The 27,910-nt window shown below is 43.6% G+C and overlaps 1 protein-coding gene across 11 annotated transcripts in view; it reads left to right on the top strand.

Annotated features, from left to right (window-relative positions):
• The window catches only part of GNG12 (G protein subunit gamma 12), a 108,665-nt gene extending 81,721 nt beyond the window's left edge, over positions 1 to 26,944 (top strand). For 6 of the 11 annotated variants that reach the window (XM_074334924.2, XM_074334923.2, XM_074334925.2 and 3 more), the window contains exons 3-4: positions 21,090 to 21,208; positions 22,977 to 26,944. In XM_074334924.2, coding sequence (XP_074191025.1) covers positions 21,116 to 21,208; positions 22,977 to 23,102 — 219 coding nt within the window. In that variant the 5' untranslated portion in view covers positions 21,090 to 21,115 and the 3' untranslated portion in view covers positions 23,103 to 26,944. Of the gene's footprint in view, positions 1 to 1,516; positions 1,657 to 10,091; positions 10,167 to 21,089; positions 21,209 to 22,976 lie in introns of those variants that run through there. The other 5 variants (XR_016018644.1, XR_016018643.1, XM_074334928.2 and 2 more) reach the window with 4 other exon arrangements.
• The last annotated feature ends 966 nt before the right edge of the window (positions 26,945 to 27,910 follow it).

Below are 27,910 nucleotides of genomic sequence, written 5' to 3'. Positions count from 1 at the left end.
GAGTTTTAACTTTTTATTCTATTCACATGCATGTAGTTTGAACTTTTCAACATATTCCTATTATTATTTTTAAAAAATAAGAAAATAATGAAAGGCTAACACCCCGAGCTAGCTCCAAAAATAGGGCTAGACTAAATAGTAGTGGCCGGTAATGGGTGTTGTCTGACTGGGCTGGGAGGCTTTGCAGTGAGAAGGAAGGAAACTCAGGCCAGACCAGACAGTGGACCGATTCCTGTCACAGCGCTGTGCACACTCAGCTCAGCTGTGCTGTGTGTGGCTTTGGAGCCTGTGCAGTTGCAAGTGGTGCCGCTAAGTTTCGCTTTTCTTTCCCAGGACTTCCTTCAGGGAAGCCACCCAAGCTGCTCAGCTCCTCAGGGGTTCAGTTCTGCCTGTGTTGCCCCTGGCCGTGATACAGCACTTTAATCACCCAGGCCCTGACCAAATGGAGGGGCCCACCCCAAGCTCAAATACAAGTGAGAACATCTGCCAGAAGGGCAATTGTTATCACTGGGTCTCCTCTGCAGAGCCCTCGCTCCCATGAAAGTTACTCCCCCAAACCCTGGAGATCCCCTTGGGTGGAAGAGATCAGAATATGAGACAGAGTGGGGAGAGCCTTGTCTGAAAGTCGGAAACTGGGGTTCTTTCCCAGTTCTGAGGGGCCTTGGGCAAGGCATCAAATTTCCTTTTGCCTCCATTTTCTCATACACGAGATGTACAAAGGAATTTAATTATAGGGTGGTGGTGAGGAGTGATAATACAAGTGGAAGAGCTTCAAAAGTGAAAAGGTGGCGGTGTACAAAGAAAAACCGGCCCAGTGGACTGGACGTTATTATTAGTGATACTGGCTAAGAGGAACCCGCCACTTCAGTGCCTGAGTTGGTTTCTCTCCCAACGCAGTGTTTTGCTCCTTCTGTTTGGATTTGGAGGCAGCGCCCTTTGTTACAGCATTCCAAATACTTGCTGTCCTAGAAATGCCCTCTTTGTAGCTAAGAAATCCAAAGGCCTAAAAGGTAAAACAGTCTCTTTTCCCCATCTTCCCAGATCTCACCAGAAGTCAAGAAACAGAGCCCAGGATGAGGCTGTTCCGTGTTCTAGGTACTAAGAAGCATGTAACCAGACTCTGATGATGTAACAGTCCCTTCATTCTGAGGGCACCCCTGGAACTGATAGTGTTCACTGAAGGACATAGCCTGGGCACCCCTACTCACATACTTCCTGTAACAGAGCCTTAAGTAACTTTCAACCTAGTTCTCCTTTGTGATTGTAGTTTTGGTTTTTTTTTCCCCTCTGGATGTTAGTTATTCAGTATATAGTCTTAAGGTTGAATGGCGCACCTGAACTTGTTAATAAGCTCATTTATATTTTTTTTCTTCCCCACCTCCCCAGTCTCTTTCTTTTCATTCAAAACCCATTTAAAGGAGACATTGAACATTCATTTGTTAAGTAAATATTTATTGAGTTCCACCGTGTGCAAGACAGTATGCTAGTACTAAAACCGTGTTTTGTCCTTCCTCAGATTAAGTGCAGTGGGGGTGAGGAGCACAGAAAGATAAGTACATAGATAACCACATTACAAAGCACGGGGCAATTAAGTGCCATGGAGGCAGAGAACAGAGTAGGAATAGATCATGTCCATCCGTCTGACATTCCAAGGAGGCACATGTCTGATCATCATTTCCTGCTTAAAATTTTTCAGTGCCTCTCAGTTGCTTACCACATGAAATTCAAACTTCTGAGCCTGGCAACTAACATTGATGCCAACCCACACCCCTTCTAGCTCTTCTTCATGATGTCTCTGTTCTGGGCAAACCTAACTACCTGTCTGTCCCTGCACAGCAGCAGGGCTTTCACAGCACTAGCCTTTGCCCCCTCCACTTAGAATGCCCTCCCATCTCAGCTACAAATCCTGCAGTGCATTGCCACCTCCTCCATGAAGCCTGCCCAGATTGCTCCTAGCCGGAAGGAATCCCTCCCTCTTCTGAACTCCCCTTGGGCTGACCCTCTGTCTTTTGGTGCTTCTTTTCTGCTTAAAGTTATTTGTAAATGCATCTATCTGTTTTCCCTCTACTAGACTGAAAGCTCCTTGAGGGTTTGTTTATTGGTTCATGCTCAGTGCTTACCAAAGAATCAGAGCCAACCCTGGTAAGTGGTTGTGGAAGGGAAAGAGGGCGTAGTTTCTGGCTGGAGGATGGCAGAGACATGGTGGAAGAGATAACCTGACTGGTGGAATCTCACCAGGGGGAGTTGGGAGCAGCCAGAGCTTTCTGAGGGAAAATAATAGAACAAGTCAGAGTTTCAATGCTAGGAACCATTTGAGTTACTGGAGTTACTGCAAGTAGGACAAGTTTTCTTTACCCCTTTTGAGCTGTGGGGCTCGTTTGATTAATGCTATAACCCCTCTCCCCAGAAAATGTACATACCCACAGCATTTTACAGCGTCTCACAGAGGATACCAGGACCCTTTAGGGATAAAGAACCCCCCAAAATAACAACAACAACAAAAGTTGAGAGAAGACCAGAAAGGTAGGTTACAGCCATCTTGTAAATGGCTTCTGAGCTACAGTGAGAATTGCCTTTAATTGGGAGCAGCTTTGTTTTTGTAACTTTGTATTGAAGTATAATATCATATAGCAACTTACCCAAATCAAGTATAATGATTTTTCTTTCCCCCCACAAACTGAAAACACACATGTAGCCAGCGCTGGGAAAAGCCCTGTGTGTCCCCTTGGTTACCTTCCCCTTCAAAAGTAACCACTAGCCTGACGTCTGACGGTGTAGATTAGTTTAAACTATTTTTGTACTTAATGATCTCCTGCGGTATAGCCTCCTTTTCAGTCTTTAGTGTCTGGCTTCTTTCACTCAGCCATATGTTTGTGAGATTCATCCATACTGCTGCCTGTATTTGAGGCTTGTTCATTGTCATTGCTGTAGCGTATTCCATTGAGTGAGTTACTGTTCTCCTGTTTGGGTCATTTGGGCAGTTTCCATTTGGGGCTCCTATGACTGGCGCTGCTCTGAACATTGTAATGCATGTCCTTTGGTAAACGTGTGTACACATTTCTGTTGGGTGCCTACGTAGGACTTGAATGGCAGTATATTTGGCCTAAGTGAATACCACCATCATTCACATTCCCACCAACCAATCGATGATTTTTGAGGGCAGCATCTGATTAGAAATGACTTTTAGGAAGATGCCTCTGGCTGTGGCATCTGTGATGGCTCAGAGCAGTCGTTTCAAGCTGTGTTTTCAGGAGCCGTGGGAATCTGCATTGTTCCCTTAGGGGCTGCCACAAGGGAGAGAGAAGGGAAGCCTGGGTTAGTGGTAGTGCTCCAGGTTCCTCATTCCCAACCACTCTCCAGTAGAACAGGTGTGCTCATATCTGTTTAGTGAGCTTTTGCCATTATCTAGGATTATTGGTCCATGGCCAGCAGTCTGACAGGTTGACAGCCACTGGGGGAGAGCACAGGGAAATCAAGAAAATGAAGGCCGTTGCTGTCATTTCCATGCACATGTCAAAGGAGGGCCTGACCAAAAGGTTGATGGCAGGGACACCAGGGAGGACGGTTTGGATAGGAAAACAGAACCTGTAGGACTGGTCACAACCTCTTTGGATGTCAGGGAACAAACAGGTGGTCTCAGAAACAGAACTAAAGTTTCAAGTCTAAAACTACTATGATAAAAGTTGTTGGCAGAGAGCCTGAGAAGCCAACTGCAGAGAAGGGCCTCCTGTGTGGAAAAGGGGGAGTCTAACTATTGTTGAGTTTGAGGAGTGGGCAAGATGTCTGGATGAGGGGCCCGCAGACAAGTCTGGGGCTAGGTAGAAGTGTAAAAGTCCTCTGCGAACCCTTGTTGGTGGGTGAAAAGGAGGACAGAGAGAGGAAAAACAGGTGCTTGGGCAAAATCTTCAAGGACTGCTGACCTGAGCTTAGAGCACTCGGAGAGGGAACGGTATCAGCCCAGGAGATGGAGCAGGACAGATAGAGACATGAAGACGTGCCCAGGGGGCTGTGGGTGCAGGGTACAGATAGCAAGGACAGTCAGTCAGGAGGGTGGAACCGCTTGGCACTGTCAGTGCCAAAAAAAATGGATTTGTTCAGAGTTCTTCAGCTTTATCTGGAATCATGACATTTCATGGAAGTGCTTTCTTAACCATCAGTTAGGTTCAGGGTTATACATGTACTCTGCTGTTATCTTTGAAAGCTGGCAAAAGTGTGCCCTTGCACATGGTATCTCAACCAGAAATTTCAATTGGCTCTAATACCCTTTCCCAGAACATTCTGGCTAAAAGAGAGCTTCCAGTATTTGTGGGCCTGGCTTTATTTTTAAACAACCAGAAACACTATTTTCTCTCCTGTATACTTGCTTGCTTTAGAACCCACTTGGTAAGGAAATTTTGGGGGCTGGTCCCCAGTTGTAAAGTCTTGTGGGGCTTCAGAAGGAGCTCTGTGCTGACCCTCCTCCCTCCGTGTGCATAATAGGGCACTAGATGCAGCTTTGTGTGTCACCTACATGATTTATTTTAGTGACAGCCCCTGCCTTGATCATTATGACAGTATGTAACTATTAAGAGCTTAAACCAATGAGCTGAGGAGTTCGGAAGAGCAGGAAAGAGAGGACCGTTCAGAGAGAAGCAAAGAAGAGGCACAGAGCACCTCTAAGACTATTCTCCTTTGTTAAGGACGAGTAAGCTGAAGCCCAGAAAGGGGAGGTGACTTGCCCAGGACCAGCAGCTTCCTCCAGGCAGAACCGTCAGGGAGACCCGGGTGTTGTGGCCGAACAGTCCTGATGTATTCGGGTCCTGTGGCTCTTTCCCCGGAGTGCATGTCCAAAACACCTAGAGCTTTTCCAGAATGCACTTTTCCCAGGACTGACCCCTGACATTCGGATTCTGGATGTTTGGACCTGCGTGCATTGAAAGTGCCACCCAGGTGGTTCTGAAAGGCTGCCCTATCGAGAATTCAACTGCTAGTCGCTTTGTAGTTTCTATCTTTCATTCTCCATACCTGGTAAGTGCAGGTATAATCAGCTTCTAAGAAAATGTCATTAAGTGGGTTCTATTTAAGAGAGGAAACACCAGTACTTTCCTTCTGTTTAAGAAGCCTGTGGAATTACACTAAGTATGAAAAGTGAAAAATGCACTAAATATTAAGAAGGGAAGCACCATAGGCTACTAGGAAGAAGTCTCATGAGACAAAAGGATTCTGATATTTTTTCAGTTATCTGCAAAAATACCTTACTTATTGATCACATGAATGTGCATGCTAAATTTAAGAGGTTCACAAGTCCCTAAGTAGAAATCAAAATGAAGTTAATTAGTACCCCGCCTAATAGAGATGGTATATGAGAAAGCACTTCATATCTTTTGATGGCATTATTATTTAAGCAGACTTAACACATTAGAAATAGAATATCAGATTTCTACATTGGACAAAGGCAGAAGTGACAAAAAATTATGTGGCAGCATCTACATGTGACACGTAGGTATGTTTCCCCAGAATTTAGCTGGGGATGGTTTTCATTTATAAATGAAGGCACAAGCATCCAGCAATATGTGATCTTTGGTTCTGTTCATTTATCAATGTTGACACTGACAGATAATGGCTATTTATAAGACTCGTATGCATGTATTTACTTAGTCTACTAAAATCAATCTCATACTTACTACATGTAATATAAATGTGTCATTTATTTTGACTTATATCGTACATAAAAGTGTTCCAAAGAATCTCATGCACTTCTGAAAATATCTCAAGGACAAACTTTTGGTAGGATCAGCTCAACCTTCTGAAACTCATATTTGGTCACAGACAACTAAATGCTGATCTCCTGTGGTCTCTCCCAGGATTTTAATCCCCAGACGCGTTAAGTGTTATAAAAGCTTAATTAACTTTACAGTTAAATCCATGGATAAATAAAAGGCACTAATATTGTTGTCTTAGCTATTAGGATTTGCTTGAAAGTACGTTATGCCGAATGCCACTCATAAGATGATTATCCTTGGGACACAGCCCTTTCCCTCCACTGAAGTACCTGACCTGCACAAGCAGATTTAAGCAATGGAGACATCTGGGAATACTTCCTTCTTTCCAGAGTTTGCAGCGTCAGAATTGGACTTTCCTATATCTGTCCTTACTACACGGGGAAAAGTGCCACGGGAGACAGGCCAGATAAGGAGCTACTTTTGAAACCAAGGGTAGCAGGTAGCCTAAAAGCCTGTATCACACTCCCTTTCATAAGTACAGGAATGAGAAAAATATAGGCACTAGTATTATACTTTGGAAACTCAAGTAGAACTTTGCTCAAGACGCAAGAAGGAATTGTGCAAAATGTTATAACTTAGAGATGTTTATTATGGTTTCTAATTGGTATTTAATCAGAATCAGAACTAAACAATGAGGTTCTCTGACTTAACCTCTTTGACTAATAGACAGTGCATCTAGGAATGTATTTTTGAAGTAATCTTTTTGTAATGTGATATGATCCCCATTTGTTTCATAAATTCTGGTTTTCACATGTTGGGTTCAGACCCTTACCATCATTCACCTAAAATACTCCCACAGATCCCTGTGTCATCATTTCATCAGATAAAATTTCTATGGAGTTCCTATTCTGTGTCTAGCCCCAGGAATATAGTGTCCCTTCTCTTACCTAAATTGTAAAGAGGAAAAAAAAAATGAAAAGCTGTTGCTTCCTGCCAAGGTCATCTATGTGACACATACAAATCAAATCAGTATTTATTCTTTGTGTATTGTATATGGAAGAGGTAAATAACTATGTAATATGGGGTGCTTAGTTTCAAGGGGCCCACCAACAGACAGAGGATTAGACTTAAAGACTGATGGGTGAAGATGTCAGCATTTGTGAGAGAAGTATGATGACCATAGTTTTAAAGCCAACTCTTGTGACTCGTGGTCTGATAAGTTATTAGTGCACCAAGAGAAGCAGAATATTTGAAATAGTTCTGGCCCAGAAAACCTGGGGCTGAGAGTAGCCATAGAAATTCTTTTTCGGGGCTTTCAGGCAGAAATCTTTACCACTGCATTCCATTTGATGATCTTGTTTTGTGAAATTGTTGAATTTAAGGGAAGAAAACTTAGCAATGGAGTTGTTGGTGGAAACATGCTGTGTATTTAAATTGGTGTCATCTTTCCAGTTGTTTTAAGTGATGTTCTGTCAAAGATTTGTTTTGTTTGACTCAACCCTCCTTCTCAAAGTTTCTGTTATCTCATTTAAAGAAAAATGTTAATGAATTTGAATGAATTCATCTTTCTGGGGACTTTTATAGCACTCTTTACAATGAACTGGAGACATTCTGAAAATTTACAAAACTCAGCGAGCTGAAGTGGAAGTGTGCCTTTTGGGTGCCAAATTATTTAAACTGCACTGATGTTGCTGATAAGGTGTGGACCTTAGGTGTGGTGGCTTGGTTTCCTATTCCATGTTTTCCCTGAAGTAAATTTTATTTTAAGAAAGGAGTTAGTCAATGAGTTCGCTTTTAGATGGAGAATTCTAATCAATTTACATAGAGAATGAGTTAGAACTACAAAAAGCTAACTTGGGATTCCTTGTATCTTCAGTACTTTCCCTTTGAAGATGTATAAACTTTTAGGTACTGCGAGGCTCAAAACAACAAGGAGTTTAACCGTGGGGGCCTGCATATCATGTTCATTTTGCTGGTCATCCCAGGAATTCCATAGACTTTGCTTTTCCTCCAAGCAGTTACCAAGTCTGGACATGTTTGAAAGGAGAAGTGCATGGTCCTTGCTATAGTTTATGGAGAAGGTGAGATGAAGGATGAAGGAAAAATTAAGTATGCTATCTTATAATCTTTTGGCCTGTACAAGCCCTGGGTATCTGGACCACAGTGTTGGGCCTTTTGGGGGGAAGGTTTGAATGCAAGGAGAGATGCTTCCTGGCAAGTTAAACTTTGGCATGTAACTCAGGACCCAAGTGCTGTATAATACAGCAGAGGGCTCAGATCACGGGTGTTTTAGCCCCAGGTGTGCCTCCTCAAAAGGTGGTTACTTCCTCTGCACTGTCGACACTGGATACACTTGCTCGATCATGATCTGGAGGAGGAAATGGTAGATAATAATTAACGTACCTTCCATTCTATAATGACAGAGTTCATCTTATAGTGTTAATAATTACCATGTTATAGGTTATGAAGTTCAGGATCGTAGAATTTTATTTCTGACGTTTTATTCTTGAAATCTTCAAACATATACATACAAAAGTGGAAGGCATCCCATGTACCTGTCACCCGATTTCAACAATTAGCAACTAACTCATGGCCAATCTTGCCTCGTCTGTCTCCTCACCCACTCTCTCCATGCTTCTAGTCTCTGTCACCATAGATTCATTTTATCTTGAACTTAATATAAATGGAATTAGACAGCATGTGCTCTTTTGTGACTGGGTTCCTTTGCTCGGTGGGATGTCTGAGAGGTTTGCCCGTAGTGTCGCGTGCATTTGGTAGCTGGTTTCCATTTCCGCCCCCCCCCCCCCCCACACACACACACCTATTAGACTTTCAGCCTGAGCTTCTGGGCACATTGCTCCCCTGCTTTTCCGCCTCTGTATCTTTCAAGTGTCGTTTTCTCAGCCCGTCATTTCCACGCTCAGTCCTGAGCCCAGGATCTGGGGCTCTCTCTCTCAGTGTACCTCTCCTTTTAGCACCTTCACTCTCTCCCTAGTTGCTCAACACTCCTCCTCTGCTTTTGAAAATGCTCACATGGCAACCATCTCTTAAAACAATCCTCCTCATAAAAGTTTCCATCCAATTCCTTGTCTTCACTCACCTACACTCACCGCCTAAGTTGCTGAAGTAATAATTTGCTCTTCAGCCTCTTATCATTTGGTTTTCATTCCCTTCACACCGTGGAAGCCACTAGCTCAGAGGTCCCCAGTAATGCCCTAATTACCAGTCCCATGAACTATGCTTGTTCTCTCCTTCCTTTACCCCTGTAAAGTGACTAATAACTGCCCTTCCTCCTGGTTTTGTGAATAACAATCACTGGGATTTTTTTTGTGTGTGTTTTTTTTTAATCATAAAAGTATCACATGTGGTTAAGAGCACAGACTCTGGAGCCAGGCTGCCGGGATCACAGTGCTGGCTCCTCCACTCAACCTTCACTCTGACCTTGGCTATTACTGTCTAAGTGTTTGCTTTCCTCAGTTCTTTTCATCCTAAATTGGAGAAAACAATAGTAAGAACCTCACAGTATCATTTTGAGGACTAAGTGAAAATAAAAACTTACAAACTGTTGGAATGCATAAAAACAACATCATAAATCCCCTAAAATTCTCACAACCCAGCAATAGCTACATTTTGGAGTATATTCTTCCAATATGTTTTCTGGGTAAAATATATTTTTAACTAAACATAATCTCCATAGCGCTGACTTTTGCCCTTCCTCCCAAACTCCCTCTCTTCCCCTAGCTTTTGTGACAGAGTTGCTCTGTCCCTTACAAATGCTTAGCACCTCGGGGTACAGTGGAACTGTATGTTGCACTTGTTCTTATATCATTTGGAAATCATTCTCTCATCCCATGTAGCATGGTTTGTCCCCAGAAACAATGAACCCTTTGAGGGCAGGAATTTAGTCTTCTGCTTCTCTGATCATTCCCACTTCCTCTCCTAATACGGAAATACAGGAGGGTGCAATGTGCAATAATGGCTATAAGCACCTGGGCTGGTTTCAGCCCCAGCGCTTACTCGTGACTCACTCGGTGTCCTTGAGAGCTTTGGCTGCCTCATTTGGAAAATGATTGATAATACCACCTTCACCATGATCTCCAGAATAGAATCTTAATTCAAATAAAAAACAGGATACAGCGCAATACATATAACATGGTCTCGTTTATATTGTGTAAGACAGATATATATGAATAATCGTGCTTGCATATTCATGGCATGTCTTCAGAAAGAAATATGGAAAACCGATAACAATGATCCCCTTGGGTCGTCTAGGGTAGAAGGACGACTAGTATTTGTACCCTTTGGGGCTATTTAAAATTTTTACCATATGCATATATTCTTTTAAAATTTGAAAACTAGTAAATGAAATAATAGTACATTCTTATTCAGGGATGTCGTGAAGAGTACATAAAATCACTTTCCAGAAAGCCCTTAACACAGTGCCTGGCACAGAAAAAACACTCTGTAAGTATTAGCTTTTATTTTCAATAGTAAATAAGTTGTTGAATTTACCCATTCATTTATTTTTTCATTCATGAATAAACAAAGGAGACATCCAGCTAATCCTAAAACAGCTATGCAGATATGAGCAAATCATTTCTCAGCCAGTGTTGCTATGCTAGGTAGAGAGTAAAACTTGTTTGTAAAGGTCCTTCTCAGTGTTGGCTGTAAACACATGCCTCTGCATGGCGGGGTCCTGGCCCTGCATACCGCACAGGAGTTATCTCCTGCACCTCTGCAGGTCACCATCAGAGAGCTGCTCCTCCCAGGTGGGCCCACCATCACCTGGCTGAAAACCTATTTGGGGCACAGTATGCGGGTGCAAAGCAGCATTGCTCCTGGAATCTAGATTCCACACACATGGCCAGCCCATGCTGGAGGTGAAAGTTCACAGCGCCAGCAACTGGTCCTAATCAAGGTCATGGGAGTCCCAGGGCCTCCACCCTGGCTTCTCCGGGCTGTATAGGGAACCCAGCAGGTGGGTAACCTTTGGCTTGGAACACTCAGTGTTTGCGGGATACCTGTGGGAAGGAGCCCCAGGGTGTATCCTGTTTCTAAGAAAACAAACACCAGGCACAGAAACACCCCAGGGTGAGAGGTTCAAGCTGGCTGATGTGTTGGTTGCTACATCACTGTGTCCTAATCTAACCCAAGTGTTTATGGAGGCCCCATTCTCTACGTTAGTCAATCCGAGAGAGAGAGAGAGAGAGAGAGAGAGAGAGAGAGAGAGAGAGAGAGAGAGAGAGAGAGAGAGAGACACAATGGCACGGAATAACTCACTGGCCTGGGTAAGGGCATGGCTTTGAAATAAGAGAGATCTGGGTTCAAATCCTGTTGCTACCACTTACTAGCTGTCTGATCTTGTGCAAATTATTTAACCTTCCTGAGCTTCAGTTTCAATAGGTATGATAAATCTGACCTCTATGGTTGCAGATAATATTAAATGAACTAATATCTGAAAAGGGTATTTGATATAGTACCTGGCATATAGTAAGTAATGAATAAATGCAGCTGCTATGCTATTGTCATTGAGCTAAACTTCCCACAGTTTACTGGGAAGATAATACAAAGTCAGTTACCTAACAATAAGCGTTAAGTAACACAGAATTAAGCACCAAAATAAATGGTGGTATTGCGGACCCTTTTGAGAGCTTGATGATAGCTATAAATCCTCAATTCAGAAAGAATAAACATAGGCACCCACGCTGAATTTTGCATACAATTTTAGGGGATTCATGCACAACTCCCTCCTGCCTGCCCTTCCCATGCATGGGCCAGCAGCCCCTTAGGGATCCTTGAACCTCTGAGCTTTAAGCATATATCAGGAATTCATAAAAGAAATTAATCACTGTAAGCAAAAGTAGTTAGGGAGACCTTCCTGGAAGAGGTGAAAATGTGAACTAGGGCCTGAAAGAGAAAATTTAAACTTGGGTGCAGACTTGTAGGTAAGACTTGTAAACACAACCCACAAAGCCCGGGAAGGGGGTGACAGCCCCCTGACACTACAGCAGTATATATAGCAATAGAGGTTTCGGGCCAGGTCTCTGGAATCAGACTACTTGGGCTCAAATCCCAGCCAAACAGCCTGCTAACTCTTCGACACTAGGCACATACTTAACTTCTCTGTGCCTCAGCTTCTTCATTTGTAAAATGGGGATGAAAAATAGAACCTACCTCACAGGGTCGTGAGGATAATGTCTTGACAGCAATCGGCATATAATCTGGTGTCTGGCATATAGTCAGCTCTATGTAGCAACAGCTGCTTGTATGAGTAGGATTTCTATTATGGTGGCAGAGATATTAGAGAAGATCTTGACTATAAAGCCGAGCCCTTTAGAATTTTCCTTGGGCTACTGGGGAATGCTTTTTAGAGACAGAGGGGCAAATAGGCTGAAAGTGGTACTATATCTGAGCATAGTGGTAATGATAGATTAGGTGGGAGAAAGATCAGGGGCATGAGTCCTATTGCGAGGCTGATGCAGTCGCCCTAACGTGAGGTGCTGGGAGCCAAGACGGGTAAAATAGAAGCCAGAAGAATGGGGGGGTAATAAAAACAGGGCACTGTCAAAGTAGCAATCAAGAGAATTTGGAAAGAGCCAAGGCCTAAGTTTGCACCATCCAGTGAGGCAGCCACTATCGATGACTATTGAGCACTTGAAATGTGGCTAATCCAAATCCAAATCAGTTTCACTTTTTTTCTTTTTTCTTTTTAATGGGGCCACTAGAAAATTTAAAATCCCATTGTAGTTCACATTTCTTTTGAACAGCGCTTGTTCTTAGGAAAGAGAAGGAAGGCTGAGGCAAAAGGAGTCCTCAGTGACCAGGACGGACAATGGTGGTATCACTCACTGAGAAAGGGACATCAGAAAGGTTGGGGGCAGGCAGCACTGTTTCATTGGGTGTACGCATGTTATGTTTGAAGCACCTGTGCACCATTTGAGCGTCAATTCAAATAGGCTTTCATTTAGACATTGGAATTAAGGTACAGGGTCAGCGCTGGATGCAAAGTGCATTGGCCATAGCTGAAGTCATGAGGGGAAACCATGATCTGCCCTAACTGAGGACCAGTGTGGGTAGGCAGGTGCTGAATAATTTACGTATGTCCTCTCATTTCCTCCTGTAAACAACCCTATGAGGTAGGTACTATTATTATCCCTCCCCATTGTGTAGATGAGGAAACTGAAGATCAGAGAACTGAAGCCGCTTGGGGTAGTAAGCGATGAGCCAGGATTTGAACTTAATCTGACGGTAAAAGCCCTTGTTCACTCTGCTACACCAGCCCTCCAGGACTGAGCCCCTGAGAAAACCAAGTCAGAAGAAGAAACAAGAGCTGTAGGAAGGAATATCATTGCACAGGCGAGGACTGCAGAGTTGAGCATCCCTGAAGCCAGGGAGGAGATGCTTTCCAGAAGGAAGTGGCTGTTAAGAAAACAAACTTAGACTTTTGTGGCCAAGAATCACATTAAATGATAAGAGCCATTCAAACTGAAGGAATCTTAATCTTGTAGGTTAAGGTCATTAGAAGGAAGTAGAATTTTCCAGCTTATTCAGAGCTTTGAAAAGGTAAGCATAGATAGGAAGGAGCATTCTTTTAAATTGATGTGTTCTAATATCCAGGCAGAAATAAACATGGGTAGAACCAAGAAGCAGAGACTCTGATAATCATTATTAGTGTTTCTCACGAGGACCTATTGTCAGAATCACCTAGGAAGCTTTTAAATACGGATTCTTGGGCCTTGCCACAGACCTACTGAATCAGATTTTTTTTTTTTAACAAGTGCCCCAAGTGTTCTAGATACACCATGAAGTTAGGAACCTGCTGCTCAGGCTCTGCAACTCTTTCCTCTGGATTTATTACCCAGGATTGGCTCATTCTCATGGTTCTCTGCCAAGTTCACTAGGGCCTGGGAGGATGATGGGATCATCCTGTTCTTTAGCAACAGTCTCACCTGGAATCTGGGGCAGCTCTCCTTTCAAATAAGAGCAGCCAATTCTGCTTTGCTTAGGACTTCTCCCAAGGCCACTTAAGTCCCCATTTCATACTGTCGTCGTTATGGAGACCACCAATCTGAAGGCGCAACAGGCCCTGAACAGAGCCCATGTCTTCTTGTGTCCAGAGCTTCTGGCTCACACTTGCCCCAGCTTTCTCCCAATTCCTTCCTTGTACCCTTGATGTTCAGAGGCAAGCAGTATAGCACGGCCATGAAGAGAATGGCCTTGGGAGTCAGGTAGCCCTGAGACCCAGATCTGCGACGAAAATCAGTGTAATCTTCGGCAAGACTTTTTTGACCGCTCTGTGCTTCGTCTGTCAAAACAGAAGTGATAAAAGAATTCATCTCTAAGAGGATTAAGTGAAATGATTCCTGGCATTTATTTACCTGGCACATACTAAGTACTCAATAAATAGTGGTAGTTATCCAATTTTATCATACCAACGTCATCATCATCATCATCATCATCATTATTATTCAGAGACATGTGCCCTGGATAGCAGGTAAAATCAACTAATCAGAGATACCAGATAAGGACCTCAAAAAGGTTTGCGGGTATAAAAGCACGCTACTTTTAGAGGATGAGCTCTGTTGAGGTCCTGAGAGAAAGAGAGAGCTGTTCTCATTGTTCATTCTGCTGATTCTGGGCACCTTAAACTTCTCTTGGAAGAGCTCCAGTCACTATCCGTTTCCCATCCCAAATCATGTTTTCCACTGCTCCATGCAGCTTTTCCTCATCTCTCGCTCATTTTCCTCCCCCATAGTCCAGCATCTTGTTCTTTTTGCTCTTTGCTCTCAGAACCGGTGGGGAGCAGGGCAGGACAGGCAGCTGATCACAGGTTCAACTACCCTTGGCCTCAGGGCCTGTGAGCTCTGGTTGGGGAGAAGAAGAAAAAGAATTTTAAGGCTTACCTCTCCCTCCTTTCAAGTCTTGGAGTTTGGAGTGTTCAGCAGTGATGACATGATAATAATAGAAATCACAGCTGATCTTTGTAAGTTATTTACAGATTACAAAACAGCACATTAACAATTGTGTCAGGATTCAGTTACAGCAAACAGAAAGCACTCTTGGCAACATTAGCAGCATGGGCTTTAATACAGGGGATGGGGTGCTTACATAATCAATGGAAAGGCTGGAGGTACAGGCTCCTGATGGAGCCCTCAGGACCCACTTCTACACATACTGCAGAACTGGCCCCCAGGGCCAGGCAGGAAGTGAAGGGTGGGGAGGCTGCTGCAGCCACAAAAGTTCTTAGCACCATATCGTTAGTGACTGGACCCAGATGCCACCACTTCTACTTGACCTACTTCCCTATTTGCCCGCAGAAATAAGCCAAGCAGCAAACAGGCCTTCTCACTTCCATCATCCAGAACCCCAGCTGCTACAGAACCTGGGAATCTTAGTTGGCTCGGGCTGCCATAACAAAGTACCACAGACTGGGTGGCTTGAACAATAGAAATTTAATTTTCTCGGTGTTCTGGAAGCTGGAAGTCTGTGATCAAAGTGTCAGCAGGGTTGGTTTCTTCTGAGGCTTCTTTGGCTCATAGCTGGCTGTCTTCTCCCTGTGTCTTCACACAGTCGTTCCTCTGGCCCCATCTGTATCTACACTCCCTCTTCTTAAGAGGACACTAGTCACATTGGATCCACCCTAATGAGCTCTAACTTAATCACCCCCTTAAAGACCCTGTCTCCAAATGTAGTCCATTCTGAGTTGCTGGGGGTTAGGACTTCAGCATAGGAATGGGGTTGCACAATTCAGCCGATACCACTAGGAGATGTGGTTTTTTACTTTCCGTCCCTGCATTTCAGCAAAGCACACCAGGAAGAGGGCACCGCAGCTGCCCGGGCAGCGCCAACCCTCAGGGCCTGCCAAGTGCTTAGAGCACTTTGCATGAGATCTGAAGCTGCAGGTATTTAGCGCCCAGCAAAAGTACTCTTTATATTTATTAAGCTCACATGCTTATTTTATCTGATGCTCTTAACAGTTCTTTCAGGTAGAAAAGTATTATTATCCCCATTTTTTCCCATGAGAAAATTGAGGCTTAGATAGGTGACAGGTCCTGCCCAGGGCGCTAAAGCTAAGAAGTGGCAGGGGCGGAAGTGAGCTCAGGTCCCCTGGCCTAATCCTTCAGTCCATCCCTGCAACTGAATATCCAAGACATAGTATAAAGTCCATGTCACAAGTTCAAACAAAGGGCCCAGTAGGTAGGCCAGCAAGTGTTACAGGGGCCGCCACTACTCACATCCAGCCCAGTTTTGTGAAGTGTTCTGGTTTTTCCAGAAATCATTCTTTCTTTTTCTTTTAAAGTGAAATGTCGCCATTTTTCAAACGCCGATAATCAATTTAAAGTTAAAGCACACACAGATACTATTGTGTTGACCCCGCGTGTGGCCCAACCAAACATATCTGCGGGCGGGATTCAGCCTACAGGCTCTGGTAGAAAATAGTAAGTGTTCGTGAGACTAGAAAAACGGTTCTGAAGGGCCTGGCTCTGCGCGCCCCACACTTCCTGCCATATCAGAAAGATGTTGCTACCTGGTCCTGTTACCTTGAAATTCTTCTTTTGCTGTCTGAATGTTTGGTGTCTCATACCCCACCAAATACCTGGTTTTTGTCTTGGTAACGAGCCAAGGGGCCCAGCATTTATTAAGCATTTGTATGCACAGGGTGCATTACTGATAGGTGCTCTTATCTGTCCTCCCTACAACCCCAGGAGATAGGTATTGTGGCCCGCCTTTAACAGAGGAGGGAACAGATGAGGCGCTAGTGTAATATCCTGATAGTGGAAGGCAATATCAGAGGGTAGGTGGAAACCTGTGTTTGTTTGTTTGTTTGTCTGTTTTTGCCTCCTCATTTATTACAGCCAAGAGGGGTGTGTTTGCTCATAAACATGAACGGTGGCTTCACTCGAATGATTCATCACTGGCCAGGCCATGATGACTTGTGATGCAGACACCCGGACTTCCTGGTACCCTCCTCCCAGAGTGTACTCTTTCCATCTCCACCGTCGCCCTGCTTCAGGCCCTTCTAGACAAAGATTAAAATTCCCATATTTCCCTAATGGGTTCTCTTATTCCTAGGAATTTCTAGAAACCTGAGAATTCAGATGAACAACAGCAATAAAACCAATGCAAATCACTTGAATAGCTAAATACGATATATGTTTATTCAAATCTGTTAGCCACATGTAAAAATATATGCGAGGCTACAGAAGTGACAGCCAGAGTTATATCAAACTAGGGGTCTGCCCCGGTCATGCACAGGCCTTGGCCCTTCTGGGCGGGATAGAGCACTAGTGGTTCGGGAGCTAACCTCAGGCCTTGCCTAGTTGCAGCAGCAGCAGGGAAAACATTCTCGCTTAGATTGCACATAGGAGAGAGGAGACCGGTCCCCCAGGGCGTTAGACAAACAGATGCCTTCTGCACCAGTAGGGGTATTGCACGAGCCTGAAACAATCAGCAAGCCCCACAACTCCAGATCATAGAGAGTCAAAGTCATCCTTGCTTGCGAACCACACTGTGGGCTGTTCAGTGATGCCCTGAGTGTGTGTGAGTCAAAGCAATTGGAACTGCCTCCTTTCCTTGGTACAGTGGGAAGTATGGCTTCTAGGATGAAAAGGCTTACAAGCTGCTTTAATTTGGAGCAAGTTTTTGGAGCGAGGCTACAGAAGTGACAGCCACAGTTTTATCAAACTAGGGGTCTGCCCCGGGCATGCACAGGCCTTGGCCCTTCTGGGCGGGTTAACTTGGAGCAAAGTTTTCTAACCTCAGTTGCCTCATCTCTAAAACAAGGGTGCAATAGTAGTGTACCTTTTGGGATTATAGGGAAGCTTCATGGACTAATTCGTCTGAATGCGTCGTGTGCAGTCAGGTTCCATACAAATCACAGGGATTGTTTGCCTTGGAAGCTATTCTTGGAGTAAGAATAAAGCAAGCTTTTTATCCACCTAGTACACAAACAGACAGACATCCTTGCCATTGAGGGAAGACCACAGAAAACCTTCTGAAGGTGCAGAGATGTTGGGAGATGTTTGTCTCCCAAGCCTTTGTCTAGTTCTAGCCCAGCCCAGCTGTTGAGATACAAAGCAGCTGCAAATTGGGAGGAAATCCTCAGCTGGACCTCCAGCCCCTGTAAACACCTCTCAACGCTCAAGAATCAAACAGCAGTGACCCTCCTTGCGTAGACCTGAGGCAACTCAGCAGACTGAGTTCCTCGAAGAGGCTTTTTAAGTTGCAGTATAATTTTGATCTTATTTCTCCATAGGAAGAATGTTGTAAGAGATTATATTCTTTGAGAAGAGAAACTGTATTTGAGTTGGAAGCCTAAGAGAAGTTGGCGGGGCAGAAGGGGCTGGTACTCTACCGGAAGCAGAGGAGAAAGGGTCACAGTGGAAGAGGGAAGCAGGAAGCTGTCTGGGTGACAGGGGAGGCGCTCTGTGAAGGGGCAGGTCAGAGCACAGATAGCAGACTAGGGGAGAGCTGCAAGAAGCCCTAAGCTGGCAAGTGTGCATTGTCAATTCTAGCTGTTTTTAATCGTGACTATAATACAGTTAAGTAAGAAAGTCTTCCGTGTACTGGATGCAAAGTTCCTCGCCAATTTTAGAGGAACCTACCCAAGCATTTTATAAATAGAGCCAGACGGTGGACTCTTTGCTTGTGGCCCTGTGGGTGGGACCAATGACTGATCCAGTCCTGATATGTGTGAACTGTTCTGCAGTTACAGGAAAATTTGCTCAGGCCTTGGAAATTTTATGCCCTGGAGGTTGAGAAGGAGAAAACACGTCGTGATACTCTCATGCAAAGGAATTTAGAAATACCTTAGGGTGCAGCCTGGAAACCAGAGACTGTTCAGAAACCGTGTCAGGTTCGCATTCTGGAGGCTGGGGGACCTGTCAGAACCAGCACCAGCTGGCAGGGAACCCCAGTTTAAGGTGCTACAGGGGACATAATATGGAACCAACGTTCTGCGAATCAGGGCTTCATACCGTGTTTCCCTGAAAATAAGACCTCGCCGGACAATCAGCCCTAATGCGTCTTTTGGGGCAAAAATTAATATAAGACCTGGTCTTACTTTACTATAAGACTGGGTCTTATGTAATATAATATAATACTGGGTCTTATTTTACTATAATATATGACTGGGTCTTATAATGTAATGTAATATATAATATAATACCGGGTCTTATATTAATTTTGCTCCAAAAGATGCATTAGAGCTGATTGTCCGGCTAGGTCTGACTTTTGGGGAAACGGTACTTTCCACAGTGAGATTGCCTACTGCCTGGGTCCCATTTCCAAGGCTCTGTGAAGATGCCCCTGCCTGGGAGCACAGGAAGGAGCTGGGCCGGGCCTCTGGGTGTGAGCAGACTCACCAGGAGAGCCTCGGCTTGTGCTCTGGGTGGAGCAGGATGCCTGAGGAAGCTGAGGAAGAGGCAGCTCGCTGGTCAGGGAGTGCATTGAAACGAGGTCAGCTTGGCCACCCTGCCCGGCCCCATGATTGCTCCTCCCAGGTTCCTGTACTGCTCGAGCTTCCTTATTTGATGGGAGGGAATCCTGTTGGCTGTCACCGGCCATTCCATTCTGCCCTGACACTACAGTGTAGCAGAATTGCCCCAGGTTGCTCTAAAAAAAAACGGGCTGATGCCCATAGACCACCAAGACCCCGTCAGTCAAAACCCTTGAGGCTCATTAACCAGGGGAGGCAGACAGATACACAGGGAATTCCAATTTGCTGTGCTGGCTACGCCACCCCCACCAACACCCCTCGCCCAGCGTGAATATAATAGCAGCTGCTGTTTGGAGAGTGCCTTGGTCCCATGCTAAACACTACGTGTGCATCAGCAAATTGAATTTCAAAAACCATAGTATCCTTATATTACAAATGAGAAAACTTGGGCTTATGAAGGTTAAGTAACCTTCCGGGTTCCATCTAGCTAGTTAAGTGGCAGAGGTGGGGTCCAAACCCAGGAATGTGAAGCTTGCTAATTAGGCTGGGCTTCAAAATTCTACACACAGGTAAAAGCAGAGTTTTATTTGTGCATTTGGCCCAAAGATGCTTCTGACCTCAGAGTGTACAGGCCCCATGCAAGTCTGTGAACTCAGCCATTGGGACCATTCTAAGTGTGGGACTCGGGCGGAGCGCTATGTTGCCCACATGGTGGGCATGGTGGAGCCTGTGGGTCGCCGGTGTTTTGTGCAGCCTTGTCTGGCCTGCGCCTTTGTGGCAGGTATGCTCTGTGCAGCTGAGGCCCCTCCAGAAAGTTGAGTCAGCCTGGGTTTGCTCCCGGCGCCGCAGTGCCCTGAGACTTTGCTGAGCCTTTGCATAGCACCGAGGAGGCACACCTACCGTCCACCTGCTCCTATGAGTCATACAACTGCCACACTGCTGCCAGGGCTGCCAGCTCTGCGTTTTTCCTCCAGTCGCTGCCATACCAAGAGAGAACTTAGCCATATATGGCAGGGACTCCAGACAGACAGCCTTCCCCTTAGAACATGCCATTGGACAACCAGATGGGTCAAAGCTCAAGGTCCAGGAGTTGGCCTTTGATTTTCACCAGGTAGCTGGGAAGAGAGAGGGCAGCCTGGAATCCAAGGGCTCAGGCCACACAGGAGAGTCAGCCCCTAACATGTGGTGGGTCCAGGCTTAGCAAGTGCCCTGGCTGCCAGGATGAGACCCAAAAGGTCAAAGGAGAGCGTGATCGTTTCATTAAACATGTCTGGCTTTAGGCTGTTCAGTGTATCCCATTTGACATTTGCTGTGGATTTATCATTGAGAGTATGACAGCAGAAAAGTTCCCACTTTTTCTTGAACAAAGACTTCCTTATCTGCCTACCTTGCTCCCAACCATTGTAAATCCCTATCGCACCTGAAAATGTACCTTTGGAGCAGAGTTCTCCAGCGGCTCTGTCTTGCCATTTTCTGTTGCCAGGACTTGCGTGTGTGTAAGAGTTGGGTAAAAGCCAAAACGAAATAAAACCAAATCTTCTACTAAAGTACACAGCAGTAGTATTAAGCTGCACGTGTAACGCAGCCTCTGGCTGCACATGCTCACGTTTGCTGGAGGCCCCCTAACCACTGCAAATGTTTATGTGGATTTGTTTCCCCTTAGAAAATCCTAGGAAAAAGGGCTACTTTATTCTGTATGTGGGGTGCATGGATTAAACTACTAGTACTGGGTTTCTGCAGACCACAGGTCTACGAAGGTGCTCGAACGGATAACAAGCTTAGACACCTAGGCCACCGCTCGTATTGCCAAGAGATGTTTTAGTACCTGCCTCATAGAGGCTGTGATGGCTGGGAAAAGGCATCCTTTTCCCCTAAGGTAATGCAAAGCATTACGAACATTTGAACAATTTAAGATGACTATTATTCACCTTTTAAAAAATGCTTTTCAGATTTCAGGTAAAAACCACAACTGAAGATGTCAAGCAAAACAGCAAGCACCAACAACATCACCCAGGCGAGGAGAACTGTGCAGCAGTTAAGACTAGAAGCCTCCATTGAAAGAATAAAGGTAAGATGCGCTTTGGATTGGCTTAGACGTGTTTTCTGATCAGTTCCCGCTGCGGTCCAAAGGCTAGGTCACATTTCAGAGGTGATGCTATGTAATGCAGCTTGGTGCCAGGATTTTCCTAGAGCAAGCTGAGTCTCAGAATCTTAACTTTCATTTCTGCCTCGCCCAGGCCTCATCTCAAAAGCACTGGGGAGCCAAAGTGGCTGAGTTAGCCTCTCTATTTAGACAGAAAACCTAACACCCGTGACAAGATTTCCTGAGGACCTGCCTTCCCTGAACGAACATGGTCATGTCCTGTGATCACTGTGTTTTGCGTTGGGACAGAGGTTCCGGATGGACTTTATAAACACCTCGTCATCCCTCTGGAATTTATTAAGTGTTCTAATGTTATCAGTGCAGCTGAGGTAGCCTTGCATACCAAGTCAACAATAGGGGTCTCCTTTTTAGGAGCAGGCCGCTTTTTAAATGTGTGTGGACTGTAGTGACCACGTTCTGTAACCAGGGTGAGTACTGCCAACTTTAGCTGAGATCTAGAAGAAACCGGAAGGCATTTGTGAAGTCACCTGACTTTGAAGTCTTTTCCTCCCAAATCCCAAGAGAGGCCTAGGCCATGAGCGAATGTCCTGGAATGTTGTAATGCTGTTTCCTAGAAACTGAAGCAATCACCTGATAAATTCCTCTGGGCCTGGAGATAGTCACCTGTCTTCAAAACATGAGGCTGCCTGTGTGTATTTGACAGGGTTCAGCTGAGGACACTGATCCGATTATTCCGAGGGCTCGCCCACCCAGCCTTCTGAACAGGGCCTGCCATTCTCCACTTCTAACTCATGCCAGAGTAAGGCACTGCATCTTCCCATGCTCTTTTTGTTTCTCCAGGCCCAATATCTAATCTTGAAACTCTGTTAGAATTTGGCTCTCTTCTTTCAGAGTTTTGGCTCCAAGCCCATAATTCGGTTCATTAACTCTGTTCTACATCCTAATTGATTTTTGCATTGGATAAAAACTAAGATACACGCTTCCCTTGATTCACATATACTTTTCTTCACCTCCCCCCAACTTTTTTTATTTTGAGAAATTTCAAATCTATGGAAGAGTTGTAACAACTCTGGAAACACCCGTGTACTCTTTACCAAGACTCACCCATTGTTAGCATTTTGCCACATTTGCTTTATCTCTCTTTTTTAATCTATACACACACATACTCATAAAATACATATATAATTTTTTCTTTATAGTACTTGAAAGTTATTTGCAGACATCGTGACTTTTCACCCCTCAATAGTTCACCATCTATCTCTCCCAAGTACAAGAACATTCTCCTGTGTAACCACAGTACAATTGTAACATTCAGGATCAGCTAAGAATATTATCTAACACACGGTTCATTTCTGAAGAATCCAGGCCACTTCCTTTGCAGAATGGTCCTCACTTTAGATGGAATTGTTTGCTGATGATTAGATTCCAGCTGAATGTTTTGGCAGGAAAACTAGTTAGCTGGTGGTGTGTCCTCAGTGTTCATTCACACTAGGAGATATATGATGTCAGTTTGATCCCTTGGTGAAGGAAGGCCTTATCTGCCAGATGTCACCATGTAGAAGTACCTTTTCTCTTTTTAACAAGTCATCGGGGAGTGATACTTTAAGACTCTGGTTATCCTGTTCTCCAACAGTCTTCCACCCAATGGGTTAACATTCCAACACCTTTTTTTTAAAGTTTGTAAATAAAGTATTTTCTTTCTCTGTTTTCTTTGGCTTGTCTACCTTGTCAGGTGTCAAAGGCGTCTGCAGACCTCATGTCCTACTGTGAGGAGCATGCCAGGAGTGACCCTTTGCTGATAGGGATACCGACTTCTGAAAACCCTTTCAAAGATAAAAAAACTTGCATCATCTTGTAGAGGAAGAGTGAAATGGTGCCTCCCCTCTTTTCAACAAAACCAATTTATGAGCAGCTCCTTGAAGAGAATTACCTTCAGCTTATTTGGTAACCACTGCTAATAACTAAAATGCTCTTAACATGGAATAATAGATTCTGAAGTCTTTATTTTCCAAGGTGTCCTTTCTCTGAAATGCCCTTTCCTGATTTAATACAGAATAGCAATCTTGTTTTCCATTTGGTAACTATGGTATCATATTGGGTTACTGCTTAAGGAAAGTCAGTCTGGGCCTTTTAAAACACACAATTATATACTTTTAAATATATATTGATCCAGTTATTTCAAAACCTAAATTACCTAAGCCCCTGTCTAGATTAAAATGCCAAGAATCACTTAAGTCCTTTAACCTTTATGTCATAATGTATTCGTAATAGGGTTGTGCCAACCTGTACAGCATACACAGGTGAGGAGTGTAATGTATGTGTGTGTGTGTGTGTGTGTGTGTGTGTGTGTGTGTGTGTGTATACATAGCTTTGTATATACACATATCAAAGCTTATTTCCTTATTAAAATTTCTCTCTCCTTACCGTCAGTTCCTCAACTCCAGAAGTCATACCTTCATCTTCAGCTGTGTGTAGGTAGAATAAGAACTTCTTTTCATAGAGTTACTGTATAAAAAGTAAAGAACATCCTAAAGGTTTTATTCCGTGTAATTGAGTAATGAAGTCATCTCTTGCTGACCCTCTCAGACTACAATGAACTGTGCCAATTAAAATGTTAAAACTCAACCACAAGCCCTTTTATAATATGAGGTGTTCATTCACAAGGGGCCTTTTGGGCTTCAGTGATCCCGAGTCTAGAAAAGAGAAGGAGGCCCTTGGGGAGGACGCGGGGCAGCTGTGCCCCCACGGCTCACGTTCTCTGATTCAGGGGTGTGCACCTCTGACATCTCCACCCTAATGATGGGAATCAGAGAGACCGCGTAGCGTGCACAGGAGCCTGGCCGAGAGAAAAGCAGGAATGTGTAAAAACCAGTGGCTATGCTTGGCCACAGTTTGTGAGTTAGCTCTCTCTGCCTTCCCTTTCTCTTTCTTCTCCTGTTAGACCATCTATCAGCAGAGGGAGTGCTTACCTCCCAACCCCAAGTAGGGGAACATGGTGGGAAAGACACGTACAAAAGCATAAAGCTATCGAGACACAAGCTTTTTGCCAGTATCTGCAGTGTCAGTGACATCCTACCTTGTCCACGAACGATCCGAGAGAGGCTTGGATTCAGTGGTACGCAATGTGGGCCCAAAGGTTCCAACAGCTGGGAATTGGGTTCCTTGATTTTCCTCGGGGCGTGACTGTAGGCCTCACATCCTTGGAATGTCCAGTGGGGATCCCAAAAGGAATCTCCTATGATCATAGTGTATTTTAACTCGATCAAAGAGGAAGAGAGGTTCTTTTTATAACATGCTCACTTACGGGCCCAAACTATACACTTGTAATATTTTTAATTCATCTTCAGTTCATTCAGAATAACTAAGGAAGGATTAAAAATGTATCCTCAAAAAGGATTCAACCCCAAGAAGGAATTACTTACAACAGTTTTTCCGAGTGCTATACAGTCTTGCCCTGCAAACTGCTAAAGCATATTTAGTATTTCTCTAAGTCACCTATGACTTGTGAACAGCATTGTGAATTGCCCTCATTTTTTTAAGACTCTGAAAATCATGCCTCTGCTCTTAACCTCTTGTTATCTTACCGCTTGATTCTGTAATACGCCCAGTTCCCAAGTAAATTATAGGCCCCTATTCAGGAGAAATAAAGGTTTTCCCTTTCAAAAGGTGAAGTTTGAAATGTACACTAAAAAGACGACTTTACATTTAATGTTTCACTTAAGGAGCCATTCTTTTTTTAAATAAGTATATTTTTCTGATAGTTTCAGAACACTAATCTTATTTTCACTCTGATGTTTAACATCGTTCTTTAAATATTTATAATGTATCTTGTTACAAAGTATTTTCATGAAATTATGTTTATTATACTGTTATGTGCACATTTTTGGTAGCAAGCAAAGTACTCAAACCTGTTCTTTTACCTAACAGAAAACAAATATGTTTTGCTCTCTATTTGTTAAGATGCTTGTCGTGGTAAGGAATGGACTTGAGGTCCCCGGAGATTTCATTTTATTTTTGCTGGCCAGATATCATAAGGCCACGAGTATAACTGTCATGTAACTTCCTAACCAGATATAGGACATATTCAAGAAAAGTGAAATCAAATCCTTTGACGCTGGACCCAAGGGGGAAAACTTGTAGTTAAATGTTGATTTACTTCTATGTGATAAAATATAATATATGTATACATATATATGATATGCAGATGTCACTTTTATTTATCAGGCTTTGTTCTACTTACGAAGCCACAGTTCAACTGTTCTGCAGCAGCTGGTTTATGATAATAATGGACAAATGCCCAATGTGTATTATTTTTTCCAACTACCACCAGCATGGCACAGTTAATCACATCTTTACATACAACTTCTTGGCTTCATACCGATGAAGCCATTTAAATATGTTCACTATACTTTCTCTTTAGTGCTGCTTCTGTTAGCAGTGATCTCTTTTCTTTTCATTCTTATATCTTCATTAGTTCATCACACCTGTCCAGGTGAGGCCTCAGGACCATGACAAGATACGTTAGACAAAATTTCATGACTCCAAAGAATTTTACAGAAACACTTTTTTTTTTTCCTATAGAGAAAACATTTTACATGCCAGGTGGTTCACAAGCTAAGAGGTGGTAACTACTTTTTCTCTAAAAAGAATCAGATTTTTATATTTCCTTACCTTACTAAAATAAAAAGTGCCATCCTAACCGTTTAAAGAAAGAACCTGATTTGCTTTCTCTCTGTTTGGACTATTTTTGTACTTTACTAATCTTTAAACTATCAGAAAAAAATATATTTACCAATAATTTAGTAATTTTGAGGCATAGGTTAGTTTAGGTAGTGGAGGATGTGCCAAACTTTCTCTTCAGATGCCTTCTTCTCAACCAATTTATAACTAATATAGTGTCATCTGAGTGATTACTATGAATTTTGATTTAAGATCTATATAGCCCCAAAAAGCAAATTACATTACATGTCAGTCCTTTCTCAATAAAACAAATATAATAGAGAGTGTGTTATGAATTGTATTTCTTTTATGGTATATATCTGTTAATAGAAACAAGTACATTGAATCAAATAGAATTATATGTATATTCAAATAGAGCACTTACCTAAAGTTGGGTGGCCTGGATCTTAGTCCTGGGTCGTTTTCTAGCCAATCCTGTGTGCCTGTGTCATGTGACTTTGGATAAGTCATTTCATCTCTCTGGGCCTCCATTTCACCATCTGTAAAACAGGGGCTTGAAGTAGATGGTGGCTGAGATCCCTTCCTGCTCTCAGATATCTCGGTCCAATGGTCTACCCCTCTAGTGGTCCTGCCAACGTGTTGGTGCTATAAGCTGCTTCAAATATAAAATTAGTCCGTCTATCGTGTATGCTCATTTATTAGCTTATGAAAGTCCTTTCATCATACAGCTTTTTTTTCTAGTTTTATGGACTTGATTACTGTAATAATGTCTTGTTTTTAGCCATGTAACTATAAACATATATTCTCTTGATGTCTCAGTAAATTTGATAAATGCAGTTGAAGGGATTTTGTTATTTTATAACATTCTTTGGCTACTCATCTGTCCAGCATCTTATTAACCTAAACACTGTGATCGTTGTTTGGAAATCTGTCCTATGGAAAGAATAAAAGCATTTACTTCACCGCTAACATGTTCACAGATTTGAAAGAAGTTTCATTAAAGCACCATTGCTCTCTTTACTGGGTCAGTGCCTCATTGTGTCATTCTACCTGTGTTTTTGCTCAACAAATTAAAAGATCAATTTTCTTCCTCTTTTCATTCATTCATTCAGTTACCATTTTCTGAGCACCTGCTGAGAGCGAGGTGTTGGACTCAGTCTCTGATGATACTCACATAAGACACACCAGTCCAGAAGAAGCTTACAGTCTAGAGGGAGGAGGGTGAAAACGACTGATATATAAACTAATGATTATGTCACCATGTGAGAAGTACCGTAACTCGGGAACACAGTGCTGTGAGAGCCCAGAGGAAAGAGGGCTCCACATTAATGAAGGCTGAGAAGGCTTCCCAAGGAGGCGATGTTTGAGCTGGGTCTTAAAAGAAGAAACCAGAAAAAAAAGAAGAAGAAACCCTGTAAGCTTTGCAATGAAGTCTTGGGAGGAAATGACAGGAAGAGGAGAAAAATGGGCTCACAGCTAGTGTGCAGAGCATCTCCCGTACTTGTTTATCCTGCATAACAGAAAGTCACGAGTGACACAAGTATTCCCGAAGTGAGGAGGGCTGTTTCCCAGCAGTCCTGAGACCCAGCAGTGACCATGGAAACAGATAACAAATGGGAAGGTCATTAGACTTGAAATGACTCATATCCACCAAGTATTTGCCAAAGGTACCGTGCCTCCGCCTGGTTCCTTCCCCCCCAGAGCTGGGATTCCCAGAGATGAAGAAAAGAGAACTTCATCCAAAAAGGGAAAAACAGCCAATAAGCACCTGGTTATGGACCAGGCAGCTACGGAGACAGCCCCTGCTTCTGAGAACCAGTACTCATACACTATAAAGAGTAGGCGCAAAAGAGAGTCACTCAACCCTCTCTAGGAAAGGACTGAAGAATTTTGACACTTTGGTCATGAAAAATAGGCAGCAACTGACAAGCAGTTTCACTGGTACAGCCCAAATTACCAGAAGTTCTTGTGACTTTCAATGGAAGA

Source organism: Rhinolophus sinicus, chromosome 14 (genome assembly GCF_057876585.1).
Source record: "Rhinolophus sinicus isolate RSI-liver-muscle chromosome 14, RSI-T2T, whole genome shotgun sequence".
Lineage (NCBI taxonomy): Eukaryota > Metazoa > Chordata > Mammalia > Chiroptera > Rhinolophidae > Rhinolophus > Rhinolophus sinicus.
Note: the sequence above shows the minus strand (reverse complement) of the source record. Positions and strands in the feature narration are given on the sequence as shown.